At 43.7% G+C, this 27740-nt stretch overlaps 2 protein-coding genes across 8 annotated transcripts in view; one reads left to right on the top strand and one right to left on the bottom strand.

The window, feature by feature from the left end:
* Ccdc146 (coiled-coil domain containing 146) overlaps window positions 1-27740 on the bottom strand; it is a 144842-nt gene that overhangs the window by 78021 nt on the left and 39081 nt on the right.
* Fgl2 (fibrinogen-like 2) lies at window positions 13449-19104 on the top strand. The gene is given in 2 exon segments (NM_053455.2): window positions 13449-14054; window positions 16014-19104. Coding segments are annotated over 2 exon segments (1290 nt in total). The 5' UTR covers window positions 13449-13471; the 3' UTR covers window positions 16721-19104.

Genomic DNA, 27740 nt, shown 5'->3' with positions numbered 1-27740 from the left:
TTGAAGAGCCTAAGGGAATCTGTTGTGTTGCTATGTTACTGTGGAGGCTCACATGCTAATCACTGAGAATCAACTATTTCACATGCTAACTGCTGACAGCACCTCCCAGATTAAGAAAATCTAAGGAGATTCTCATTAACACCAGAACATGAAAGGGTCCACCAGGTTGGAAATGCTTACTGCATGTAATGAATTCAGGAAATGTTTACAAAGTACTTAAAGAAGAAAATAATGTAGGAAAAAGAAAAGACTGCTAGCTATACGTAGACAAAAGCCTTCCATAAAAACGCCAATAAGTATTATACCTGTAGTTTGATAACCATTACAAAATTCATGTACACAAGAGAACTTTTTTCTTTTTAGCTTTTAAAATGACTTATTTGTTCTTATTTTGTGTGCATTGGTATTTTGCCTGCATGTATGTCTCTCTGTGTGTGTGACTGATCCCCTGGGGCCGGAGTTACAGAAACTTTCGCATTGCTATGTGGGTGCTGGCAATTGTACCCAGTTCCTCTGGGTGCTCTTAAATGTTGAGCCATCTCTCCAGCCCCCACAAGACAGCTTTCTAGTTACTAAAATACTAAATGCTAAATACTAAAACAGCAACTGGAAACTTGAAGAAAACGTCTTTTTTACAACAGTAGCATGTAAGATAATAAAATATAAAAGTCAACAGAACTGGAACCATGAGAAATCTTACAAAGAAAACCACAAAGATATGTGAGAAAACAAAGAGTTAGACAAATGTCTGAGGACAATAAAATATATCAAGAAGAATTAATTCTCAAATTGATCACTGAGATTTTTCAAACTGCAAACCATATAAGCAGTTCTAATAATGAATGAAAAGATTAAAAACAGTGACACAAGTGAACTTCCCCTTTTAGATTTAAGGTATGTTTACAGTATGTGATACTTATTTACACTCTGTGATGAAGAGAGCTGTATCAGTGTGGAAACTGGCAGGCTTATCTCTCTTATATGTAATTCAACAAATAACAAAATGTGGCATTTGAAGCTAAAGCAGAAAATAATTTAATTCATCATAACACTCTACTGAAACAGCTAAACAACCATTGGACAAGAGAGTGAAGTTGGATTTTATCCCCACACATAATGTCAAGTCTAGAGTAATATATGCCAATGAAAAAAATAAATTCATAAAGGAGAAGGGAAGGACCTGGCAAACCCTTTTACTGTGCATCTATACACAGGAGATGAGATTTCATGCTGGAGGGGGACCTGTCCACAACAGCCAAGATGAAAATGGGTGGATAAAGAAGTGAGTTTCACGTACACAAATACTACTCAGCAAAATGGTCACCCTATCATTTGCAACAACCCACTACAAAGGGGAGTGACAGACATAGGGCAGGGACAAAGGTTCATGGTTCATTTATATGTGGATACCAAGATGGTTGATGCCACAGTCACACAAAGCAGAAGATGGTTACAGAGCTGGAGAGATTTCCAGGTGGGAACTTAGGAGATGCTGGCTAAAGGTACAGCACCTCAAGTAAATAGGGGGGATAAGTTCAAGATATCCACTATACACTGTGGTGGTCAGAGCTGAAAATTTCGGAGAATCATTCCAGAAATATGTGAGGTAATCAATGTTGACTAGTTAGCATACAGTGCTCCACAACTCAAAACAACCCCTTCACGGTTCAAAGAAGCAATGAAGCATCAAAACCTCCATATGGAGTTGTTCCTGTTATGGCAAGATAGCCACTGAATAAAAATTGCACTCATTCATCTACAGATAAAAAATACTGTCTAGGAAAGGACACGCAATGCAGGATAGTCAACAGCTTAGCTCTGCCAAGACAGAGTAAGCTATCCTTCACAGTTGTTGCTTCATTCAAGGTATGTCAGATGGTTCTGGGCCAGACGGCTAAAGACAGATGCTCTGATGTGTTGAGGAATAGGGGATTGTCCAGCTAGTCAGCTGTATCTACAATTTATTTAAGTTTTGGAAGCTATGTTTTTGTGTTTCCTATATATTCAGGTATATTTAATTTGTTCTCACATTTCTGACAGAGTTGAAGACTAGTTATAATCTCATAATAAAACCTAAATTGTTTAGCATTGAGGAAGATGATATTGATTTGAAAGGATGGTTTTCAGATGATAATACAAGTTAAAGTCAGAATAAAATTCAGAGATAGGACTGTAAACTCTTTAAGTCAAGATAGATGATAAAGTACTTTAATTAATTGACAAATACGATGTACTGGATGTTAATTATATATCATAGTTTATAACTTACATAATTGTTATGGTTGTGCTCAATTTATGTATAAGAGAAAAGAGCTTTTCTATTGGACAAAAGTGGTAAGATTTGGGGGTTTTGATTTGTGCCTACATGGGAATGACTGATCGATAAAGAGCCAATGGCCAATGGCTGGGCAGGGGGATAGAAGTGAGGTGGGACTTTGAGGATTCAGAGAAGATTAACTATTACACATTCTTATAGGAAATGTAAATGACTATAGCTACTATGTAAAAGCACAGAGGCTCCTCCTCAAAACTGTCAGGCTGCCGTTCAGTCCAACTGGAATATGCCTGGTGGTTAGGATTAACTGTCAACTTGACGTTTTGAATCATCTGGAAAATAGGCCCCCAGCAAGCCTGTGGGGGGATTATCCTCACTGTGTTGACTGAGGTGGGAAGATCTACCCACTGTGAGTGTCGCTATTCTCTGGCTGGCATCCTTGAGTGCGTAAGAGAAGAGGGAGCTGAACAAGAGTGTGCATTCCCTACTCTTCTTCAAGCTCCTCTCGCCTTGACTCTCTGCCATGGTGGACTATGTAACCTTGAACTCTGAGATAGAGTAAATAAACCATGTCTTTTTAAGCTACTTTTGTCAGAATGTTTTATTGTAGCACCAGGAAAAGAAACCAAGACAATATCCAAAGGTTACCTAGGTTTATACCTACAGCAAATGAAGTCAGCATAGCAAAGAGATACTATGTGTCACATTTATTGTAGCACTATTTAGAGAAGCTAACGCATGCATCCGCCTAGGTGCCCAGCATCAGATAATGTGATATATACATAACGGAGTTTTACTCAGACACAAAGAAAAATGAAATATTAACATTTACAGAAAAATGAATGAGGCTATAAGACATTATTAAATGATATAAGCTAGACAGAGACAAACTAGTATCCTCGGGGTCCACCTCATATGTGGGAGCTCAAAACCATGTTGACTAGTGAGGAGAATAGTGACTGCTAGAGATTTGGGGTGGGGAAGATGGGTAGAATGGGGAAACCATGGTTGGGTTAATGTGATTTGTGTACATGTATGGAAGGGCCACAATGAAACCTGTTAAGATGTGAAATTAGTAAGTCTTAACAAAGATTTTTAAAAGAAGCTATATGTAGGGTGAGTATGTAAGGCACTGTACAACTCAAAATAAAGCCTTCCTTTCTTCCATTCCTCCTCTGAGACACTGTAGCCCATGGTGCTTTCATGCTCACACTCCCCAAATACCTAACTTCTGAGTGCTACTGTTAAAGGCATTACCACAGGACCTGACTACAAAAGAAGACTCTGAATGTATTTATCACAAGACAATGAAAATTTTAAGGTGATGAGATATACTAATTATTTTGTGTTGATTAGTACCCAATGTACACATGTAAGTTATACAAATATTATGTATCAACAAAAATTGATTTTGTAACTCAATTAATTAAGGTGTGAAGACATTACGTTAAATGAAGAAAGCCAGACAGAGATGGCTAAGTATTATACAATTCCAATTGCCAGAGAGGTAGTTTGATGCTTAGGGAGAGTGAAGAGAATAGGAAGTTATCTACACACGGGGTTTCAGTGGGATGGTGAGGAGTCCTACTGATGAATTGTGTAGTAACTGAACGACAGTGTGGATGTACTTAATGGGGGTTAAGTACTAGATACTTAGTCATTAAAATGGTAAGTTTTACATTATGTACATGTTACTAGAACAAAGACAGTATGGAATCATCATTGTCACATACGTTTGTCCCCCTCTACTCTCCCTCTACATCCTCTTTCCCCAACCCTCTTTTTTACAGTACTGAGAGTTGAATCAGGGCCTCACATTTGCTCGCATCTTCGTGCTTTCTGCCTTTCTATAAAGTGTACAGGAGACAGCCAGATGGCTCAGCTGGCAAAGGCACTTCTCACTACCCTTGACCTAGGAACAAACCCGTGTGGTGGAAGGAGTCAATTTTTGGTTGGATATACTCCGTGAGTCACAACCCATATCTGGCACTGCTAAAGAGGCCAAGAACCTCAGACTACGTAGGCCATTGGCCATGGGGGGAAAATCTACTATTACTCTGCTACATAATCATAGCGATAAAATGACTCACAATGATGTATTGCTGTATGGTCCATTGCTCATTAGAGAAACTCCTTGCAGTCAATGTAATTAGCACAGAGACCAGACAATGTGAAGAGAGGGAAAAACTGTAGAACACTCAGCTCTAAACAGAATACTATATCAATCCTTGCCCCCAGGCTCAGGGACCTATGAATAACAGGCGGTGGAAAGATGATAAAAGTCAGAGGTTGTGGAGAACTCCAAGGAAGGAGCGTCTTCCAGATGCAACAGGACTGGTGCACGTACAAACTCAGAGGCTGAGACAGTATGCACAAGGCATACGCCAGTTCAAGCCAGCCCTGTGAGGGGTAAGTGGACACAAAGTCCCAGCCCTAACCACGAAGGCATTTGCAATTGGTACCTGCTGGGCAAGGGAGAATAAGTTTTCTCCAGTGGAGTGTCACTGAGTATGACATACTGGAGACCAGTCCCTTGCCCAGGAGTTGCTGGTCAAAGTAAAACATGTTTTCTGTAGTAGTTTTTATATTGTTTTCTTATTTATTCTACTTACTAAAGTTTTTTCTTGTTGTTGGTTGGTTTTTATTTGTTTTTCTTTTTGAGAGAGGATGTTGGGTGGGTAGAGAAATAGAGGGGATCTTGGAGGAGCTAATGGAGGCAAAAGAATATGATCAATGTACATCAGATGAAAATATTTTAATGAAAAAGACCATTAGGAAAAATATTTCTACATTGGGTGTCTTAGTTAGGGTTTTATTGCTGTGAAGAGACACCATGACCAAGGCAACTCTTACAAAGGTTTACTTTTAATTGGGGCTGGCTTACAGTTTCAGAGGCTCAGTCCATTATGATCATGGCGGAAGCATGGCAGTGTCCAGGCAGACATGGTGCTGGAGAAAGAGCTGAGAGTTCTACCTCTTGATCTGAAGACAGCAGCAGAAGACTGTGTTCCACACTGGGTGTAGCTTGAGCATAGGAGACCTCAAAGCCTTCCCCCAGTCGCACACTTCTTCCACCAAGGCAAAACCTACTCCAACAAGGCCATACTTCCCAACAAAGCCCCTCCCTACGGCCAGGCATACACACACATGAGTCTATCTATGGGGGACATTCCCATTCAAATCCCCACGATGATGAAACTGAACTTTATATCCGACGAAGTATGTGGCTAGGACATTTAGGAACTCTCAATGATTTTTGAAAGACCTAAGGAAATATCTAAAGTCTCTGACGCACTGCACTTTAGATGTGGAGAAATCCTATTTTCATAGGCGTTTCTTTTCAATTTTCTAACATTAAAGGTACAATCTGGATGAGATAATCTAAAAACTGGATCAGGCTTACAGCCTGTGAGGCGGGTGGCTTTCCTCGGCTCTGAAGGCCTGATGCCGGTAGGTGAACACTGCGGAGGTTTTAAGGTCGTGGGCAAAGGCAGCTTCAAGTAGCCATGTAATAGTTCAAGGTGTTGAAGAACTCTACCAGCTGCTTGCTCTGTTTCATGTTACTTAATTCTACTCGCACGGACAAAGCCAGTGTTGCAATTTCCTATGCTAACAGCGCTTTAAAGTTCAGAAAGCTCCAGAAATTCTAGTGTATTGTTAGGATAGCAAACAGTTCACAGCAAGACTCCCCGCAACATCTGGGGACTGTGTCTGTTGGCTAAAATGTGCAGTTTTGTAAAGTTGAGGTATTTGGAACTTGGATCGCCTAGAAGTTTGCTTAACTTTGTCAGTGGACATTATCACATAAGCTAAAGCAGCTATCACCAAGACTGGCCGCCATCGGAATGGAGGGGCGGCTTCTGTCTGAAGCCCTGAGGCTCTGAAGCCTCCTCCACCCCACCCCGCCCCCGCCCACTCAGGTTCTCTTTCGTTTCCTGCTTCTTGCTGCTGTTTCTCTGTAACCCTTCTCCCATTTCTTCATCTCCTTGGGATCCACTTCATGCCATTCCACTGTATTTTTGTCTACTGTGTTTGGGTGGGGATGCGAGGAAAAATGAGAAAAGACGGACCACATAATGAGCGTCAGATGCTGGGTGTTTGGGGAGTAGCAAGGAGAAAGCTAAGTGGCCTAACAGGCTAGAAAAGAGGAGGACCCCCCCCCACACACACACACACAGCAGACGCATGCTTTTTAGTTTCTGGAAGCAGCTAAAACTCTTTACTTTCACCCAATTCAGGAGCAAAGACCTAAGAAGGCAAGAGCAAAGGGGAAAGCCACAGAGATGCAAAGATAAAACTAAGCCCAAGCTAAGAAACCTGGTACCCACAGGCTGCAGGGACGTAAACCATAACACTTCGCTTTGTCTTATTTTTCTCTGTTTCTTTTTGTTGAGACAGGGTCTCACCATGTAGCTCAGGCTATCCTAGAACTCACTGTATAGACCAGGCCTAAACTCAGAGAGATTTGCCTGCCTCTGCCTGCTGAGTACTGGGATTAGAGGCGTGTTCCAGTACACCCAGCTAAAACTGTGTCCTGTGTATTCTGTAGAATCTTTCATTTATGGAGTTAATAAGCCCTGAACTCATTAAAGGTTAGATCTGTGAAAGTTAATATGCTATTTGCATGGGGCGGTGGCTCTCTTTTAAGAATCCATTCACTGTAAAGAAAGGCTCGTTCTAAACAGTCTCTTTTCCATGCCCTTCTCTTATGAAGGGGAGGGAGGCCGGGGAGGAGGAAGGAACAAACAAAAGCTTCTGTCCTGCTCAGGCAGCCTGAGACCAGCACCCTGGGGTCTCTAAAGACCTGGCACCAACCTTGTGGTCTAATTTATATAAAATGATTCTAAAACTTTTGATTTCATAAAAGGCAGGGGGTGGGAAACATGCCTTTAATCCCAGTACTCAAGAGGCCAAGGCAGGTAGATCTCTGTGAGTTCAAGGCTGGTCTGCTCTACATAGAAAGACCCTGTCACATACAGAACAACCAAGCCACAATGACAAAGGTAACGGGTAGCACAGTGAGCTGGCACTGTGGTTAAGAGCACACGGTGCTCTTGCAGAGGCCCTGAGCTTAGTTCATAATGTCTTCTGATTCCAAGGATGCCTGCATTCACAGATGTACAAACACATGAGCGCGCGCGCGCACACACACACACACACACACACACACACACACACATACACGCGCACGCGCGTGCATGCATGCACAAAATTAAAAGCAAAATAATTCTTTAAATAGTGGGGCTAATGCCAGCATGATGGATGGGGCTGGGAACATACAGGACTCCCTGTATTGCTCAGTGAATCCCACTTAAAAGCTAAATAACTTTTACCCAAAGGTGACTCAGGTTTGAAAATCATTGCTCCCAACTTCAAGCCACTGCCCATTCCCACCTTGAAGTCAGCAAGGCACCCATTTTTGTTTGTTTTATCTTGTTTCTTTTTAAGGTCTCCAAGATCAGTGCTGAGCCCGGTTGCCGTGGAGGGAAATGAGCAGGCCTTCATCATTTCTATTGCAATCAGTGACTGGGCCGACACTTAGAACCATAAAGTGCTGCCCCTATAAAGGACATCACAGACCTCTAATAAGACCCTCTAATGTCCCATGTCAGATGACAATGCCAAGCATAGCCACCTAAGACACTGTTAAGGGTCAGTGACGGCCTGCATTAAGGTTCACTGACTATAATGACAATGCTCTTCTGTTTCTCACTCCTTGGTATCTTTTGAGACAATCTTAGTCACAAGAGGAGTATTTACTTTAAATTCCTATGTGACCCATATGTGTCTATAGTTTTGTCTGCAATGGCCATGGTGGCAATTGATTCGTATCAAGGATCAGGACCCACGCCCTTATCATACGTGCAAACACAATCAGAACAATTCTCTGTCAAACATTGGAGCAGTTGAGTGGTGACAAGCCATGGTGACAGGCTGAGGGGAGATAAGAGTTAGGATGTTTCACAGCTTTTGATAAGGATCGTCAGGGAGTAGGTAACAGGAAGCAGACCTAGTTACAGAGAACGTCAAAGCAGAAACACAGTAACTTAATGCTTCACCTCAGCCTGTTACATTTGAAAAAACTTTCGAAAAGTGTCCAGTGAAGGCCTCGGGTGAAGCACCATCAACACTGGTTGTTAACTGTAGAATATTTATCACAGTTTCCTCAGTTATCGGCAGAGGTGGATGTGACCTTTTAAAGGTTATTAAAACTTGACATGTAATGTATATTTCAGAGACTTTGGAGTCTTTTAATAGTGAATATCTAGGAGTATAAGGACAGGCCCTCAAAAGGTGTGTTTGTTCCATAAATTATTCACTAGCACAGAATTAGTTTGATATTTTCATTTTCCCATAAATAGGCAATGAACTAAAATACTGAAATAATGTTTTAAGCTAAATTCTACAGTTGAAGTTACATAGATTATATAACAATCACACTGCATATTACATATAACATACAAATGCATGCATGTGTTGTATACTATATATAAATGTGCATTAATATATTACTCAAAATGTCAAACGTAAACAAAACAAAGCTCTACTTATGCAAGCATAAAGCAGGTAAAATCTATTTAATTTTCCCAGCTTAAAATGTAAAGAACGGGCTGGAGAGATGGCTCAGTGGTTAAGAGCACTGACTGCTCTTCCAGAGGTCCTGAGTTCAATTCCCAGCATCCACATGGTGGCTCAAAACCATCTGTAATAAGATCCGATGCCCTCTTCTGGTGTGTCTGAAGACAGCTACAGTGTACTTATATATAATAAATAAATCTTAAAAAAAAATGTAAAGAACTTTCTAAGAATGTAAAGCCATGTACTTTATAAAAATGCATAGTCCTCAGTTATTCATGGTTTCATCTTTGAAAGTTTGTCTACTCACCAAAATCTATTTATGGGGCTGGAGAGATGGCTCAGTGGTTAAGACCACTGCCTACTCTTCCAGAGGACCTGGGTTCAATTTCCAGCAACCACATGGAGACTCACAACCATCTATAACTCCAGTTCCAGGGGATCTGATGCCCTCTTCTGGCCTCCAAGGGTACCAGGTACACACATGGTACAAAGACATATGTGCAGTCAAAACACTCATATACATAAAAATAAATAAAATTTATTTGGAATCTGAGTTAGTGTTCCACAGCTATAATAAATTCCTCAGATAATCTATTTGTCCTGCGGGGGCTTCTGTTCCCTCACTGACAGAGCATAGCATGGTGACAACTCTCTACTTCATGGCTGGGAGTGAAAGGGGCTTGGGGTCCCATGATGTCCTACAACAGCAAGCTTCCAATCACCCAAAGACAGACCTTTGCCCAGGGCTACCTCAACGATCCCAGAGCATCCCAGTCATACCAACCTGACGATCAAGCACACAACACACAGGCATTTCAGACCCACACTGGAAGAACTCTCAGATCTGTGGGACCACTTGGGGCCATCTTCAGAGTAGCACAGTTTTGAATTGTCCAACATGATAGTCCTAGCATGACTTGTTGGGTATGTCTATCACAGCTAACAGGAAACGAAGGGAGTCAGCTAATAGCCACACTTCACTTTTGTTAATTTCTTTATTATATTTTATTGTTTGTCTTGTTTCAAGAATATAGAAAGAGAAACTAATGCTAATCTCTAATATAAGTATGTCTTGTTTCCTCAGGATTGGTTACATCAATGTTTCTAAGTTCTGGAATTTTCACTAGATGATAGCAACATGAGATACCATAGCTCATGACCCTCCTGGTTTGGTGCAGGGTTTATAACAAGGCATCATGGTGATAAGTCCTGGCTAATGGACATCTCAAGGCTCCTGTGGAATATCTCTGTTAGCATCTAACCTGAGACTCAGGTTATATAAACGAGCAGGCGGCTGCATATGTCCTGCAGGTGATTTAACAGCAAATCTTCGGCTGCTTCTATTCTATACTCTGTTGGATCAGAAGCCACAAAATGATCCTAAGGAAGGGGAATCTACTGTTGTTGTTGTTGTTGTTGTTGTTGTTGTTGTTGTTGTTGTTGTTGTTGTTGTTGTTTTAAAAACTTCCCCTGGTTCCCAACAGATCCAAGCACTGATATCAGCACTAGGCTGTTCTCATCCAGGGTCCAGTGATGTGTTTCTCTGTGTGAGGCACACAGACTATGGAGTCAGACTCAGGACCAACTTTTGGCTCTGCCTTCTGCTCATTACTGTTCAGAACCTCTGGCTCATTACTTACTACATGAGCCTCTTCTGTGCTTAGGTGAACAGACAGATGGACGGACAGGTAGTCCCAGTGGGGACGGCATCTGGGAAAGTATCTGGAACAGCTGTTGGCACAGCTCCCTGCCCCAGGGGTTACTTCAGGGGTTACAGGCTCCAGGGGTTACAGGCTCCAGGGGTTACAGGCTCCAGGGGTTACAGGCTTCAGGGGTTACAGGCTCCAGGGGTTACAGGCTCCAGGGGTTACAGGCTCCAGGGGTTACAGGCTCCAGGGGTTACAGGCTTCAGGGGTTACAGGCTTCAGGAGTTACAGGCTCCAGGGGTTACAGGCTCCAGGGGTGCACTGACTTTCTTTCCTGTTGCTGCTCTTCATCAGTGATGTCACCAGGTTTGTCATCAGTGCTCTGTCATATTTTGAGACAGAATCTTGCTGTGTATGTAGCTCAGGCTATCCCTGAAACTGTGATTTTCCTGTCTCAGCCTCCTAAGTGAGGAGATTAGAGGTGAATGTCACCACACCAGTTGGAGACAACGATTTTTTTTTTAAGTTGAGAAACCTGAAGATCACATGTCAGTGCCAAGGAATAAACAAAGCAGTTTTCCACTTTCACTTTGAGACTTTTAAGTCCCCACACCCCTTGCCCCAAGACAGATAGCACACAAACTTTGTAGGTAGAGTTATGACATTAGGCTGTGACTAGGTGTTGTACTGAGAACTCAAGTCAACCACAACCCCCAAAGATCAAATCCTCTATTCAAACAGATGAACAGTGAGCCCATGTCAAGAGTCAGAAAGCTGGGCTTCTGACCCATTTGCTGAGTTTTGAAAGGATTTCGTTAGAAAGTCCTAACTAAGTACAGGCTGGGCGATGTCATGAAGAAAACAGGAGGCCTTCGGGAGCTAAAAAAGCAAAGACATTTTGTTGTTGGTGGTGGTGGTAGTGGTGGTGGTGGTGGTGGTGGTGGTGGTGGTGGTGGTGGTAGTGGTGTTTTATTAGTGTGGCCCGAATCCTCAGAAGAACTCTGTGTGTTCCTGAAGAATACACATTCACGGGAATACAATGAATAAGTGATAGGGGCTGGGGATTTAGCTCAGCGGTAGAGCACTTGCCTAGCAAGCGCAAGGCCCTGGGTTCGGTCCCCAGCTCCGAAAAAAAGAAAAAAAAATAGTTGACATTTTGGGGTTGGGGATTTAGCTCAGCGGTAGAGCACTTGCCTAGCAAGCGCAAGGCCCTGGGTTCGGTCCCCAGCTCCGAAAAAAAGAAAAAAAAATAGTTGACATTTTGGGGTTGGGGATTTAGCTCAGTGGTAGAGTGCTTGCCTAGCAAGCACAAGGCCCTGGGTTCGGTCCCCAGCTCTGAAAAAAAAAAAAGAAAAAAGAAAAAAAAAACAATGAATAAGTGGCTAGATGAGCGAGATGTCGGCGAGCATGTCGTAGACGTGCTATACAGCATGGCGCTGACTGTACAATAATAGAGTAAGCTCTTGGCGGGTAAACAGATCAGTGCTCGAGCTTGTTAACAATGTGCCGGAACCTAATCCTACACAGGTCCACTCTGCAAAGCAATTTTAACTCTATGTCATTCTTCCTCTCTTCAAAATTACCCACTTATTCATTTCTCCCTTGTAGCAAGAGAGTGCCTTGGTTTGAGAGTGGGTGAGGAGGGCAAGATGAAATGGGATGTTTTAAGGGGCCTGAACTTGTGGTCTAAAGTTGGTTTGGATGCATGGGATAGAATGAAAAAGGAAAGTGGGAGCCTGGAACGAGGCGTATGACCAATTCTTCAAACACCCCATTTCCCCGGCACACTCAAAGGTTATTTCTGTATGAGAAAAAAAATTACCCAAATTCCTCCCGCACTGTTAACAGGAATGAGGACTCAGCAAAGCTAACGTTTGCTATGTTCAGCTGGACGCAGGGCCACAGCTGGCACCCCAGGCTTCTCAGACAGAGTTAGCCTGCCCTGTTCTGAGAATTTGAAGAGAGTAGTTTAGTTAGAATTAAGAGGCTGTAGAGAAAAGTCTTGGAAAATCTGGTTAGAGATAGAAATATGAGAACTGGGTGTGGTGAACTCTACGGTTAGGAGAGGGAGGCAGGAAGATCAGGAGTTCAAGGTCAGCCTGGGTTACTTGAGATCCAGTCTAAATAAATAAGAGATAGATTACAGATAAAGGATTTGGATGTATCTGTGTCAGTGCTGGTGAAATAATTTTTAAGCATAACAATCATTTTTAATAAGAAATCTTATGAGGTCACCATGCACAAGGAACTTTAAAAAGGCAGTCTTCCTGCCCCCAGCTCCTGAGTGGAGTGATGGGGAAGGACAGGCACTGGCTGTGACACAGAGTGACACACAAGTGCTTCCAAATGTATTAACCTCTGACAATTATATATCCTGCGCAGTCAGGAGAAAACAGCACTGTTTTCCTCTTCCAGTTTTCTTCCCTTTTACAAACAGATGAGAGAGACGAGAGACAGAGAGTCCATTTAAAGAGCTGCCCTTTGTTCTGATCAGGAGCAATTTTAAGCACTTAAGAATTCACACAAAGTCCAGCCTTCACAAAGAAAGCAGGGCCCCAGCGAGGAAACAGAATCCTTTCCATTTTGGTGACATTTAGTGGGAAGAAGTTCATAGACATTTAGACGCTTGAAGTCTTCCTCCACTAAGAAATAATAAGTATAATATATTTTGAGCAACTGTTTTTTAAACAAGACTGTCCTTGTGCTTTATTAAAAACAAAAAAACAAAAAAAACCAAGACGGTGAATCTTGAATACAATGCGTGACACCCACGGCAGGCGTTCTATTGAGTTTTGACCACAGGAGATGACTGCGTTTGGCTGACTGCACTTGCTTAGGACCCTCTCCTCCAGCGCCGCTTCTGACACTGTGATGCAAATGTGCCCGCCCTTTTCTGGGAACACAGAACGCCTGAGTCAGGCGGCCGTGGCTATTAAAGCACCGGGTCAGGCTGGGCTGCTGCACTGCAAGGATGAGGCTTCCTGGCTGGTTGTGGCTGAGCTCCGCGGTCCTCGCTGCCTGCCGAGCGGCGGAGAAGCACAACCTGACTGAAGGGCTGGAGGATGCGAGCGCCCAGGCTGCCTGCCCCGCGAGGCTGGAGGGCAGCGGGAGGTGCGAGGGCAGCCAGTGCCCCTTCCAGCTCACCCTGCCCACGCTGACCCTCCAGCTCCCGCAGCAGTTCGGCAGCATGGAGGAGGTGCTCAAAGAAGTGCGGACCCTCCAGGAAGCTGTGGACAGTCTGAAGAAATCCTGCCAGGACTGCAAGTTGCAGGCTGATGAACATCCAGACCCTGGCGGGAATGGAGCAGAGACGGCCGAGGACAATCGAGTCCAGGAACTGGAGAGTCAGGTGAACAAGCTGTCCTCAGAGCTGAAGAATGCAAAGGAGGAGATCCAGGGGCTGCAGGGGCGCCTGGAGTCGCTCCAACTGGTAAATATGAACAACATCGAGAACTACGTGGACAACAAAGTGGCAAATCTAACCTCTGTGGTCAACAGTTTGGATAGCAAGTGTTTCAAGTGCCCCAGCCAAGAACACAACCAGCCAAATCCAGGTAGGTGCAATGAGGTTCTTCGAGTTTGTTCACGAAAGCTGTATAGCCAGATAGTGGCCGTAAACATTAACCCGAGGGACTATAAGTTAGTCAGACTTTCACCTGTTAAGTTATGGCAGAAGCAACAAGTGTTTTCTCAAATGAGACAGCAGAAATGGTAAGTGATCTAATGACAAAAATGCCATTAGTTGTTCTCCTTAGAGACCACTTGCAGTCTCTAGACCTCCCTGTTAGGCTGACTTGCAGACGAGCAGAAGCAGATTCCTCCCAGTTTATTGCATTTGAACACAGGATGGATACGGCAAGGTTCCTGGCTATGCTCAAGCAGGTCCCTGGAAATCCGGTCTTAGGTATCTGATGGCTTCTTCTTAGATCAGTTCCTGAGCTTTATAAGGCTTTCACAAACAGTCTGCTGGGCTAGACTCTCAAATACCTAGTGAGAATGGGAGAGTTTATACATGGAATAAAAGCATCTCTCTCTCTCTCTTTCTCTCTCTCTCTCTCTCTCTCTCTCTCTCTCTCTCTCTCTGTGTGTGTGTGTGTGTGTGTGTGTGTGTGTGTGTACAGAACTTTTCAGTTTGAGACTTACTGGCACATCCATCCTCACCATCCCAGTTAGTGAATGTTACCACTATTTAAGATCACAGACCTAACTGCCTTCTGTGCCCATGACATTGGTTTCCACGATTCCTGGATTCTGAGGACCTTTGTGGGTGGGTTGCCACACCCTGAAAGGTCACCTCTGAGTTATTATCAGTGCTTATCCTGTGTAGGGACATAGTAGAGGTCACATTCATTTGGAATCTCCTGGAGACGGTAGATCACCATGTCATAGAATGATGTCACTAATGACCAAGGTACACATTCATGTTAAAGAGACATCACAAGGCGTATCTTAAATATCACATTGAACATTACTTGTAATGACACAAAAAAATTCTATTATTTGCTTTTGTCCTAAAAGTTTAGGACTCTTCAGAGCTCTACATACATGCAAACAGATTTCTGTGTCTCACGGGTTATCTTATATTAAACTTTCTTACCTGACTCCAAGTTTTATTAAAATTAACTGGAAACAAATAGTCGGTCTCTAATCTCTATAAAACCACCAAATGGCTACGCCGAGCATAATTATAATTACCTGCTGCTGCTTCTCCTAGAAACTAAACTGTGGGATACTGGCTGCCCATTCCTTCCTGAAGAGTAAATTCAGGATGACACTGCTTTAGTATTGGGGAGCACACACACCCCTAAGTAGAGTAGCTTTATATTGTTCTCAGATGAAATGAGAGTGAGTCTCAGAACAATGCTGTGCGCTCAGGCTGAGGCTTCCTTTGGAACATATGTAACGATTTCTGTAACAATTGCTTTAGCGATGGCTGACTGTGTCCTAAAAGACTTGGACTCACCTCAACTTTAAGACCTAGGAATATAATGATTATGAGAGTAAAGCTCTCTGTCAGGCAGATCTGACTTTGTGTCCCAGATCTGTCACTCAACACTTAGTTGCTGTGGGAAAAGTCTCTGATCTTCTAGGAGACTGACTGACTAGATAAGCAAGCTGACCATAATACCCGCAATACCTCACCAGAAGGTTGATGTGTGCGTTCAATGAAAACTGTTACAGTGTTCCACAGAGTTTCTGGAGGTCATTGGTCCTCATTAAACCTTGCATACATTTACTCTTACTACTGTTTGCTGTCAGTGTTGCCACCATGGTTGCCATCCAAGGCAGACAGCCCTGTGTACTTGATGGTGCCGGTTGTTTCTGAGGCCTTAGTTAGCGTCTGTTAACCAGATTCAGGATCGTGTATCAGAGCCAGGTTCCATTATACCCAGCAAGTAAATTGTCCAGTTGCTGTTGAGAATCCTTGATTCTCAGACTCATAGCTTGATTAACACATAGCTCTGATTAACGAAACCCCATTTTTTTTAATGCTTTCCTTCCTTCCCTTTCAGTTCAACATCTAATATACAAAGATTGCTCTGACTACTACGTGTTAGGGAAGAGAAGCAGTGGGACCTACAGAGTTACGCCTGATCACAGGAACAGCAGCTTTGAGGTCTACTGCGACATGGAGACCACGGGTGGAGGCTGGACAGTGCTGCAGGCTCGCCTTGATGGGAGCACCAACTTCACCAGAGGGTGGAAGGACTACAAAGCCGGCTTCGGGAACCTTGAACGAGAATTTTGGCTGGGCAACGATAAAATTCATCTTCTGACCAAGAGTAAGGAAATGATTTTGAGAATAGATCTCGAAGACTTTAATGGTCTCACACTTTACGCCGTGTACGATCAGTTTTATGTGGCTAACGAGTTTCTCAAATACCGGTTACACCTCGGTAACTATAATGGCACGGCAGGGGATGCCTTGCGTTTTAGCCGACATTACAACCACGACCTGAGGTTTTTCACCACCCCAGACAGAGACAATGATCGGTACCCCTCTGGGAACTGTGGGCTCTATTACAGCTCAGGCTGGTGGTTTGATGCATGTCTCTCTGCCAACTTAAATGGCAAATATTATCACCAGAGATACAAAGGGGTCCGTAATGGGATTTTCTGGGGCACCTGGCCTGGTGTAAGTCAGGCACACCCAGGGGGCTACAAGTTCTCCTTCAAGAAGGCCAAGATGATGATAAGACCCAAGAGTTTTAAGCCATAAATTCATGCTCGTTTCTCTGGGCACTCACTATCTAAGAGGACAGTGCATTCCTCCAGCCTTGACTGTATGCCTCAGTTTATATCCCCTTCCTGTGGCTAAACACTCCCTTTTAAGCTTTACAGCTTTAAAATAAAGCTGGAAATGTCTAAAACAGACTCTTTGGTGGCTGTTATATGAGGAATGCTCGAAAGCACTGGAAATAGTGACGATTATACATTATAATTGCAAGACTTTTCATTTTTATTAGTTGAAAAGTTTCCTACTATTTTTATTATTTTTTATAATAAAAAACTAAATTATTCAGCAAGCTAAATTCTGTATACTCAAGTTTTATTTTCACTAGGGCTAAACGCACACATTTGAAAATACACCAGTCTTTTTCAGGGTACAGACGCTCGTGTATCTGGAGCTAAGAACTATAGTATTTTCTTTGGTCCAAGAAATAGTTTAGTTCTCAAAAAGAAAGTCAGGGATGGGGTTTTGGTGGGCAGGGATTAAATAGCTAAATTTATTTATCTAATGCAAAATATGGCATTAAAATGCCTTAAAATACAGTAGCATAATATATGTCTTTTTCCTCTCCAAAATTGGAAAATACTGCTACCCTGGAGATTGTGGTTTCGTGGTGACCCACGTACTGTTTATAGCCTGTTAGACCCTGATACAGAAGCTGCTTTGTCATCTCCTCTCTGTGCACGATAGTGTTTAGTGTAAGGTGCGAGACTACTGTAAGGCTTCCTTGGAGAAAGGCATGGTAAGGGAAAACAGCGTTTAATTATACTTTGAAGGCCAATGCTAGACCCAAAGCAAGACTTGAGTTGTTGAGGAATCAACTTCCTAGGAAGCAGACTTTTCTAGAACAAATATATTTATTGTGATACATTTTGATAGAGTAGTTCAAATATTATTCATTTTAATCCTAAGTCGTCAACTGCTTATTTCATTCTCAGAAATTCACAGAAAAACTATATATAATTTTAGTCCAGTGTAAGTGCCTGGAGTTCCTTGATTGTGGAATGCTGAGGGCCATGTTAAAAGGCTTGGGAGGAAGTTTCATTTATCACTGTAGAAAAGGATCACTTCAGAGAGGAAAGATGCTCTTCAGTGGAATCTGAGGAACTGTACGCGGTCAGTCATAGGAGGAGGTGATCAGACAGGGCGCAGTGTTTAAGCAAAAACTTTGATCTTTAAGTTTTGGTAGATTTCTAATATACTAACCAAGCCTTTGAAATATAAGCACAAAGATTCTATTTTAGTTAGTCTTTAAATATAACTAGGAAGGACAGTTATTGACTTGACTACTTAAATTTTCAAATACGTAGCCGCTGTAAAAAAAAAAAAAACTTTAAAAAGAGCAAGATATTATTTTAAAAATATGCAACATGAAGTTTTCAGCTGAATACAATGACAATTAAAGTATTAATAACATAATTAAATTACCAGAGTAAGGTGAATGCACGCTGAATTAAATGACCAAAATATAAAATATAGATTTCCAAGACTGTTTACCTGCTTGGCAAAATATTGAATGTAAGTAGCAATAATTAGTTTTATTTCTCCTTTGCTTTTTAAAAAAGAAAAAGAAGATTTTGATATTATACAATTGATGTGTTTCAAATTCTGTTTGTTATATGTAACCATAGAAGTGTAATGACATTTCCGTCATGAAAATGGATTTATTATAGCAAAACCCCTATGCATTCCTCTTTAGTGTGTCTTTTTCAGTGTAACAATGAAGCCATGTGAATGCTCTATCTTTGCACGTCCAATGGATTCAAATGATGTTTTCTATTATACTCTAGAGATTTTTCTAATGAACTCTTTAACACAGAAATTTATTTTTGGAATCCCTTTCTGTCACTTATTTAAGAATATATTGTAGGCTTTGATAACCTTTAACCTGTTTGTTGGAATAGTCCTTGGCCTTAACTATTCACTAATGTATGCCAGTCCTCATAGGTGGACACTATTGGCAAGTCTGTGTTTTAGAGTCTTGGCTTCATCTCGGTGGCTAACGCTGGTCTTAACTATCGCTTTTTGGCTGAACATTCTTATCCTTTAAAATGCTGAGTGGAACTAATTTCTTAGGAATCTGGTTGAGTCACCCATCACCGAATGAGAAAGCCATTTTTCTGAAAAGTAATAATGCAGCAAATGTCTTCAGCCTCTGATGGACAGAACTTGTGTACAAAGCACAGGATGCATGGGAGTCACACACAGTGCTGGCTGGTCCGGGGCTCTTAATAGCTGCCCCTCGCCCCTCAGAAAGTTTTCAAGCTGGAATGGATATGTGTGATTACAATAAACTCTCGTTTAGGATTTCTTTTCATTGATGTATAATTAATGTTACATTTCATGTCTCATTAAAGCCTTGTAAAATAAAAGATTTAGTCTTCACATCTATCCTTCAACGTGGAAACGGTGTTTGTAAAATGATATTTATGTATCTATTAGTATGTGAAAAGTTGAAGTGTGTCTTTAATGGAGCCGAGTCTTGTGATTTCTTTAGAAGGAAGCAAAGGAACCAGAGGACACCGTCACCCATCTCCTTTGAGAATGCGGTCAGGACACCCTCAGGCAGCATTTTCAGTTTCCTTTTGTGGCGTGCAACTCTGTCTCTTCTTCTGTCACTAATGTTACTGAGGGGTTTTAGCACACCAAAAATTACTCATTCAAACTCAAAGAGAAATGCTTGGCTCTAATAGTTTGCCTACCTAATTAAAATAAACCAATATTCAATAGCAGCTTATGTTAATAAAGCTGGGAAGACAGAAATGTCTTAAAACCCAAATACTTACAGAGATAAGAAGTGTGTGTGTGTGCATGCGTGTGCATGTGCGTGTGCCTGTGTGTCGTTTGCCTTAATTCATTTAGCAGACACTTGTACTGTGTTCCAGAAAGCCTTGTTGGAGGACAGAAGGGTTCCTCTGACTGACACAGATAGACCCTGCACTTTGACTTCAAACCAGGAGGAACTTTCATGACATAAGAGCAAGTAAGCATGAGAGGGTGAGAGGAGGTGGAGCTAACTGATACACGGCACAGAGGGGAGGGGAGACCGCTGTGTGATAACCACATAATACAGACCTGTAAGCAAGAGAGTGGAATCTTGAGAACATATCTGAGGAAGGAAGTTCCAAGCCCAGGGAGCAGGAATCATCAAAGTTTGGAATCAGAGAGTAGCCGGAGCATTTGAGAGTCAGCGAAGGGACCCAAGTGTAAAAAGCAGAGTCTAGTCTGCTGGGGTCAAGACAGTAGGACAAGCTGAAAGCACAAAGGTCTGCAGTGAGCAGAGGCTGGGCCACAGTGCTTAGGTCTCTTAGGCCTTGTTCACAAGAATGCCACTCATTCTGAGCAGATAGGAGACCCAGGATGATAGTGCTTGCAGTGACCCCATCGAGGGGTGATGGAAGCATGTACGTCAGCATTCACAGTGAGGTCCATCTGTTTTGAGGTGGAGCTCACAAGATTTGATCGTCGAAGTCAGTTGTGGATCGCAAAAAACAAATAGAGGCCTTCTGGCAAACCACAGTATCTCAGCCTGAGTAACATTGAAAGATGGGGCTGTCACTGACTGAAATAGGACACCCTCTGCAGAGGGGATCTGTCCGGGGAGTGTGTAAGAAGCTGGAATGAGAAGCTGAGAACACGGACTTCAAACACCTGCCAGCAGAGACCACCTTTTGGCTTTAGTCTGGCGTTCAGGGTCGGGGGTGGAGGGAGGGATCTAGGGTTTAGAAATGCATTTGAGAACTGCTCATTAAAGATATAATGAGCCCTTGGGACCAGAAAAGAAAAGCCCAGAAACCAGTGGACATGGAACACAAATCTCTCTGTAGGAGCCTGGATCAATTCACCTCACAGAGAGGGGAAGTAAGGAGTAACCAGGATCCCATCCTAAAATGCCACCAGAGAGGCCTCAGGTCTGTGTCTCCATCAGAGGGCAGAACTTTATTCCCACTGGACCAACTGCGTATGTGTCCCGGATGATCTTAGTTTTGGATTTGCTTCTCATGCCAGCAAAAGTGCTTTCTGTGAGTTTTGTTGTATGTCTTAGGTTTCCTATGGTATTAGCAGTGTTCCTTGGTTGAATGAATTGTCTTAAAAACGAGTTTGGTGTTTCACCATGGAATTCTCCAATTCTGATTCTGTCCTGGAAGAGACAGCTGGAACAGAGAACATTCAGAGGTGAGGTAGAGACCTAGTGCAATGGATGCTCCTAGCAATCTATTAGCGAAGACGCCTGGTAATGGGGCATACAGAGCTTAAACAAGCCATCCTCTGATGCTAGGCAAGGGTGTGAGGGCAGGGACTGGGCCACCAACCCAGCCTGAAAACCTTCAACCTACAGTTCGTCCTGTCTGCAAGATGTGCTGGGGTAAAGGTGATGCAGAACTTGTGAGAGTGGACAACCAATGACTGGTCCAGCTTGAGACCCACACCATGGGTAGAAGCCTGTGCAGGACACTGGAGAGCCCAGAGACCTAGGATGGAGCCAAACACACACACACACACACACACACACACACACACACACACACACACACACACACACACACACACCAATGAAATGATTCTAATGATGCTGTTATTCTTGTAGACTGGAACCTAGCATAAGCATCATCAGAGGCTTTATCTAGCCTCTGACAGAAACAGATGCAGAGACCAGCAGCCAAGCATTAGGTAGAGCTTGAGAAATCCTGTGGAAGAAGGAGAGGATTATAGGAGCCAGAGGGGTCAAGGACACCACAAGAAAACAACCTACAGAATCAACTACCCAAGGCTCATTGGGGCTCACAGAGACTGAACCATTAATCCGGGGCATGCATGGGTCTTACCTAGGTCCTCTGTGTATACATAATGGCTGTATAGCTTGGTCTTCTTGTGAGACTTCTAACAGTGTATGCATGTGTGGAGGGGGTCTGCTTTTGGGACCCATTTCCTCCTACTGGGTTACCTCATCCAGCCTTAATATGAAGGGAGGTACCTAGTCTTGTAACTTGTTATGCCATGTTTGGCAGATATCCCTGGGAGGTCCTTCCTTTTTGGAAAAGAAACAGAGGAGGAGAGGGGAGGTGGGGAAGAAGGACTGGGAGGAAAAGAGGGAGGGGAAACTGTGAATATATGAGATAATAATAAGTGTGAGTTTCAGAATGGAATTCTGGAAAATACTAACTTTGACTTACAACATCTCCACAAGAAGAGGAGGCAATGATCTCTCCTAGGCTCAGATTCTGTCCTTTCTGGTACATACCTTGTCATAAGGGAGTGCCGCCATGCAGAATACATGTGAATGTGTGCATGTGTGTACACACATATGCATGTAGCAAAAGAAGCAAGAACTGGGCCACAGAGAAAAGACCTCCAAGTTCGTTAACAGTATACTATCTGCTTTGCCAAAGCATTTTGTATCATTAGGGTACAACTTGGTTATGATTATGAATCATTTAATGACACTGGTTTTATTCCCTTTCTCCACTTTAGAGAAATGGGTGATACTGAACTATTTCTTTCCCAAGTGTTTTATAAACATTTTCCACCTTAGGGGCCGCCTAAACTCAACTTTCCTGGCTCTCCATACAAACACTGAAATGGTGATGACAACGAACGCATCCCACAAACTCTGCAGTAGACACCGTCCCAGGGCACTGCCAATGTGTGCTGCAGTGAGTGCTGCCCAAGGAGACCATGCCCTGCACACACACACACACACACACACACACACACACACACACACCACACACAGACTCACACAGACTCACACACACAACACACACACACTCACACACACTCACACACACAACACACACACTCACACACACACCCAACATACTCACACAGACTCACACACACACTCTCTCACACACCCAACACACTCACACAGACTCACACACACACAACACACACACAGACTCACACACACACAACACACACACACTCACACAGACACACACACAGACTCACACACACACAACACACACACACTCACACAGACACACACACAGACTCACACACACACAACACACACACAACACACACACAACACACACACACACTCACTCACACACACACACCCAACATACTCACACAGACTCACACACACACTCACATACACACACCCAACACACTCACACAGATTCACACACACACACTCTCACACACCCAACACACTCACACAGACTCACACAGACTCACACACACACGCACAAGACACATGCAAATTCACTCTCACATACACTCACACATACAGTGCACTCACTCAGACTCTCACACACATACTTACACATACACAAGACACAAGACAAACACACACTCTCACACATACAACACATACTTACACAGACTCTCTCACATGCACAGCATATACACACACAATCTCTTGCACACACGCACACACCACAGTCTCTCACACATATAGCACACAGTCACACCGACTCTCTCACACACACACCACACACTCTCACACATACAACACATACTCACACAGACTGTCACACATACAGCACACACATACACAATCTCTCTAATACACACACCACACCCCCTCTCATACATACAACAAACACTCACACAGACTCTCACATACACATGACACACACAAATTCTCATATACACATACCACACACTCTCACACATACAACACATACTCACATAGACTGTCACACACATTCAAACACAAATATTCTCTCTCTCTCTCTCTCTCTCTCTCTCTCTCTCTCTCTCTCTCTCTCTTTCATGCGCGCATGCACACTTCCCTGGGAGGGATGTCATCTACCAACTGTCAATCATTAGCAGGCCATCATACATTTTAGCTTTCCTGACATTCCTGGTGAGTTTTTTTAGGAAGTGTCTAATTTTCCAAGGAAAAGGTCATGCAGTACCCTCAGTACCATTCCTCCTCTGACTTTGTTTTATATCTTAGAAAAACAAAAACAACTTAAAATTATATCTTGTCTGAGCTGAAATTATATCTTATCAAAACTATTATATAATGTTTTAGACAGGAGATATTTTTAAATCAATGTATTTTCAAGGGTGCTAATGTCCCTACTTAACCTAGCGGTTAATGCTGTCTTCCTGAGGCTAAGTCAAATTTATGACAGCACTGACAGCGAAAGCAAACAAGTCCTCATGCTGTCCAAACACTGCGTGTTCCATGGTTACGTGGCAGGATTCACTCTAGACACATTCTGCTCAAACACAAAGCACTTTGCAAGTTAGCCGAAAGCTGAAAGATTTCTTGTGCAAATGCCAAAGTTCTTACTTTCATTGGTTAAAGAAAACAATTTTTATAAAGCATATCACTGAAAAATAATGTTAGTGAGGGTTTCTTTTTAATTCTTTTCTATCCTATTTGAGGAAATGTTTAATTTTTTTGAGGTTTCTTTTATTTACTCATGTATTTGTATTTTATGGGGGTATCCTTAAATGTGTGTGTGTGTGTGTGTTAGTACACTCATGCGTGCACGTGCGTATGCGCACGCACACACATACAACATGTATGCAGTGCTCTTGGAGGCCAGAAGAGGGTGTTGTATTTCCTGGAACTGAGTTACAGAGGGTTGAGACCCTACACACTGAGGCAGGGAGCTGAACCCATCTCTCCTGGAAGAGCAGGCAGCGCTCTTAACAGATGAGCCACCAAGCCAGACATTTAGGTAATTTTTAAAACTCTGTTAATCCAACTATTAGAAACCCACCCGGAGGGACCCAGCCGATGTGGGGATCTGTGCAGGTTGAACAAGACAGACACCTTCATTTGGAATACAGGTTGGTGTTTAACACACTGACCTTGGGTAAGATTCTCAGTGTGTCTGCAGTGGCCACATAGCTCTGCAGACAGACATGTCAGGGGTGTCAGAGAGCAGGGTTAGAGAAGCCGAGAAGACCTGTAGCCTGTGCCAACTGGAATAGTGCAGCTTCTCTAGACCTGGGGTATTCAATTTCCTGAAAGAAAAACATTTGACAACCACTCCTTCTCTGTCTCATTTCCCTTGAGGGTTGGGTCGGTTGGTGAGGTAAAATAGGATAGTTGTGCGATGGTTGTAATGAGAAAGATTTAAATCATTGAGAACTTAGGTTGCCTTCATATGGAAACTGCATTCGGAGATGAAGAAGTCTCTCCATTTTTCATTTGCTTTTACAGTTGGTGTATACTCACTTCCCTGAAACCTATCACAGTTATACACGAAACAGGTAGAGTTTGTGAGGAGCACTGCTTCCTGCTCGCAGTTTCCCAAAGTCACTCCAGATTAGCTTTCAGCAGAAGAAAGAAAAGTGGGCGGAGACAAGGGCAGCATGGCAGGGGCGAGGTTACCGAAGGAGACAGAGTCAGGCTCTGTTTGGAAGCTAGGTACTTTGAGAAAAAATTGGGACCGCAGCTGGCCTTGAAAAATGGCTACTCTGAAGCACTGTGCAGGTCCATGTTTAGTACAAGAGGAGGCGAGCAAAGGCACCAGCAGAGTGGAAAATCCAAAGCTTGTAGGCAAAAAGGAACAAGTTTGGCTGCAGCAAGTGTGTTTGGGAAAGGGCGCAGGAACACAAGGGACGGTAGATGGGTTGCAAGGGGATTTGACTGTTGAGGGCAAGGAAAAGGCAATCTTAATGATCCAGCAAGGGAAGCTTCTACTCTAAGTATTTTCAACCTCCTCCTGCTGCCAGTCTATGCCTGGGCTTGGAAAGGACCACGGGATGCTGGGTGGGAAGAGTGTGCAAAGAACTCTGACCACTGCTTCATAAACAGTGAGGGAGCCAAAGACATCAAGGGGAGAACTGGTGGAGACAGGAAGCAAGGCTCAGCCCGAGGGCGGGCGGGGAGGCAGCACCTGGAGCCCCTCAGATGGGTCTGAGGGGGATGTGGACAGACACCTGTGCTGATGAGGAGTTTTAGAAAGTTTTGCACAGGATGAGCCACATGGCTTCTCAAGGCTTTCTGCCTGTGAACCTGCATTTCCTCCACACCCTGCTGTGTATCAAGGCTGGTGAGGGAAAATGAGCTGTATGCAATTCACGCATATGTAGCCTATGCAAGGTTTTCCCAGTGGTCCCCCTGGAGGGAGTGGGGGTGATGGAGTGTGTGTGTGTGTGTGTGTGTGTGTGTGTGTGTGTGTGTGTGTGTGTGTATACTAGTAATGGAGGGGCGGGGCTGATGGTGATGGAGGGGGAGGGCCTGATGGTGATGCAGGGGAAGGAGCTGATGGTGGTGGAGGGGGAGGGCCTGATGGTGATGGAGGGGGAGGGCCTGATGGTGATGCAGGGGAAGGAGCTGATGGTGGTGGATGGAGAGGGGCTGATGGTGATATGAATACAGAGAGTGACTGTGTAAGGATTCTAGAGGAGGAGAGAAAAGACCAAAAGAATCCAGAAATGATGGGGGTCATCGCAGTAAGCGGTGAGGCGGCTGTGGAGAAGGAACATAAGCTGAAAACTGTATCAGTAATCTAAATCATGGTCCAGAGAACCCAAACGACTGCCTGACAGCCAGCACAGAGCTGGAACTAAGAATTAGTCTATCCCATCACCTCATGACCTACTACTGCTCTTTCCCCATCAAATCATTAAGATGTAAGCTATTCCAAGCCTGCCTGTGCTTAGCTGTTCCCATTACAAGTAGCGAAGCCATCTTCTGATTCGGAGGACTGATACCAGCCGATGCTTGTGCCCTCCCACTCATATTTTGGACCCTCCCCAGGTGTCCCTGTTTGCCTCCGTTTGGTTCACGTGGGCAGGCACCCGAACAGTGCTTTCGTAGGGAAGGTAATGGGCTTGGCGTTGGGTTCTAGGTGAGTCGCTTTCCTGTTTCCATCGCACTAACTCTACCAGATGGAGCAAAGGTTAAACTATGACTCAGAGCCTCACGACAGCCTCAGAGTGACAAAGGTCTCTCGAAGTGTAACAAAATCCCAGAGCTGCAAAGAAATGATTATTTGATCCAAGCCCATTGAAAGGTGAATTTCCGCCCAGGGAATAAACAATCGGGGGCAGGCTAAAGACAGTTAGTCAATAAACTAGAAGAATGCTCACTATTCCCAACGGCCTTCATAATGTATAAAACACGAAGAATACCTCTGAATTTGTAAGAAAAATTCAAGTCAACAAATGTGCAGTAGAATGCTAACACACACACAGATACACACACACACACACCATACACCACACACACACACACACACACACACACACACACACACACACACACACACAGAATGAAGCATGAAGGTGCCTCTACAGTAACCACATGTCTGGTTTCTACAAAGCTGATGCACTGCATCCGCCCGGTATGCGTGAGGTAGCTGCGTCTCATTATGTACAACCTGATAACCTGCTATGCCTGAGTCACCTAGCCTTCAGTTTCCTTCTTCTCTCATTTCATCCTTCCTTTGACCCCGTCCCCCAATCTCCTCCACAGCCACACATTTCAAATGCAACCTGACTAATCCAGGGTGTACACCCTCTCTGCTGTAAGTACCTCAGAGCCAGACACTACACAGACAGGGCCTGCACCTATCACCCCAGAAACCATGGGGATTCTTCAAACTGCCTGTTCCTTAACTTGCCTATTCCTTAGTTTGGAAGCCACAGTAAAGTTTGTTTCCCAGCCCTTCCTTTCTGTCAGCCTCCTGACTTACTCTCATTCTCTGCCCCTGGCCCCTGTCCAACTTTATGTTTATGCCATGGCATCATCCTCTGAGAAACCACGGGCAGTAAAACATTCCTGTGGTGATTGTGGTACTCATCACCTGATTTGTTGACCTTGCCACACTTCAAATTTTCTATTAGTATGTTATCTTGTGTGTGTGTATGAGAGAGAGAGAGAGAGAGAGAGAGAGAGAGAGAGAGAGAGAGAGAAGAGGGGAGAGGAGAGGAGGGGAGGGGAGGAGAGAGAAGAGAGGAGAGGAGGGGAAGGGAGGGGAGCGGAGAGAGAGAGAGGAGAGGGGATAGGAGGGGAGGGGAGGGGAGAGAGAGGGGAGGGGAGAGGAGGGGAGGGGAGAGGAGGGCAAGGGAGGGGAGGGGAGAGGGA

The sequence above is a fragment of the Rattus norvegicus genome, chromosome 4, assembly GCF_021556685.1.
Source record: "Rattus norvegicus strain SHRSP/BbbUtx chromosome 4, alternate assembly SHRSP_T2T, whole genome shotgun sequence".
In the NCBI taxonomy this organism is placed as follows: Eukaryota; Metazoa; Chordata; class Mammalia; order Rodentia; family Muridae; genus Rattus; species Rattus norvegicus.
Note: the sequence above shows the minus strand (reverse complement) of the source record. Positions and strands in the feature narration are given on the sequence as shown.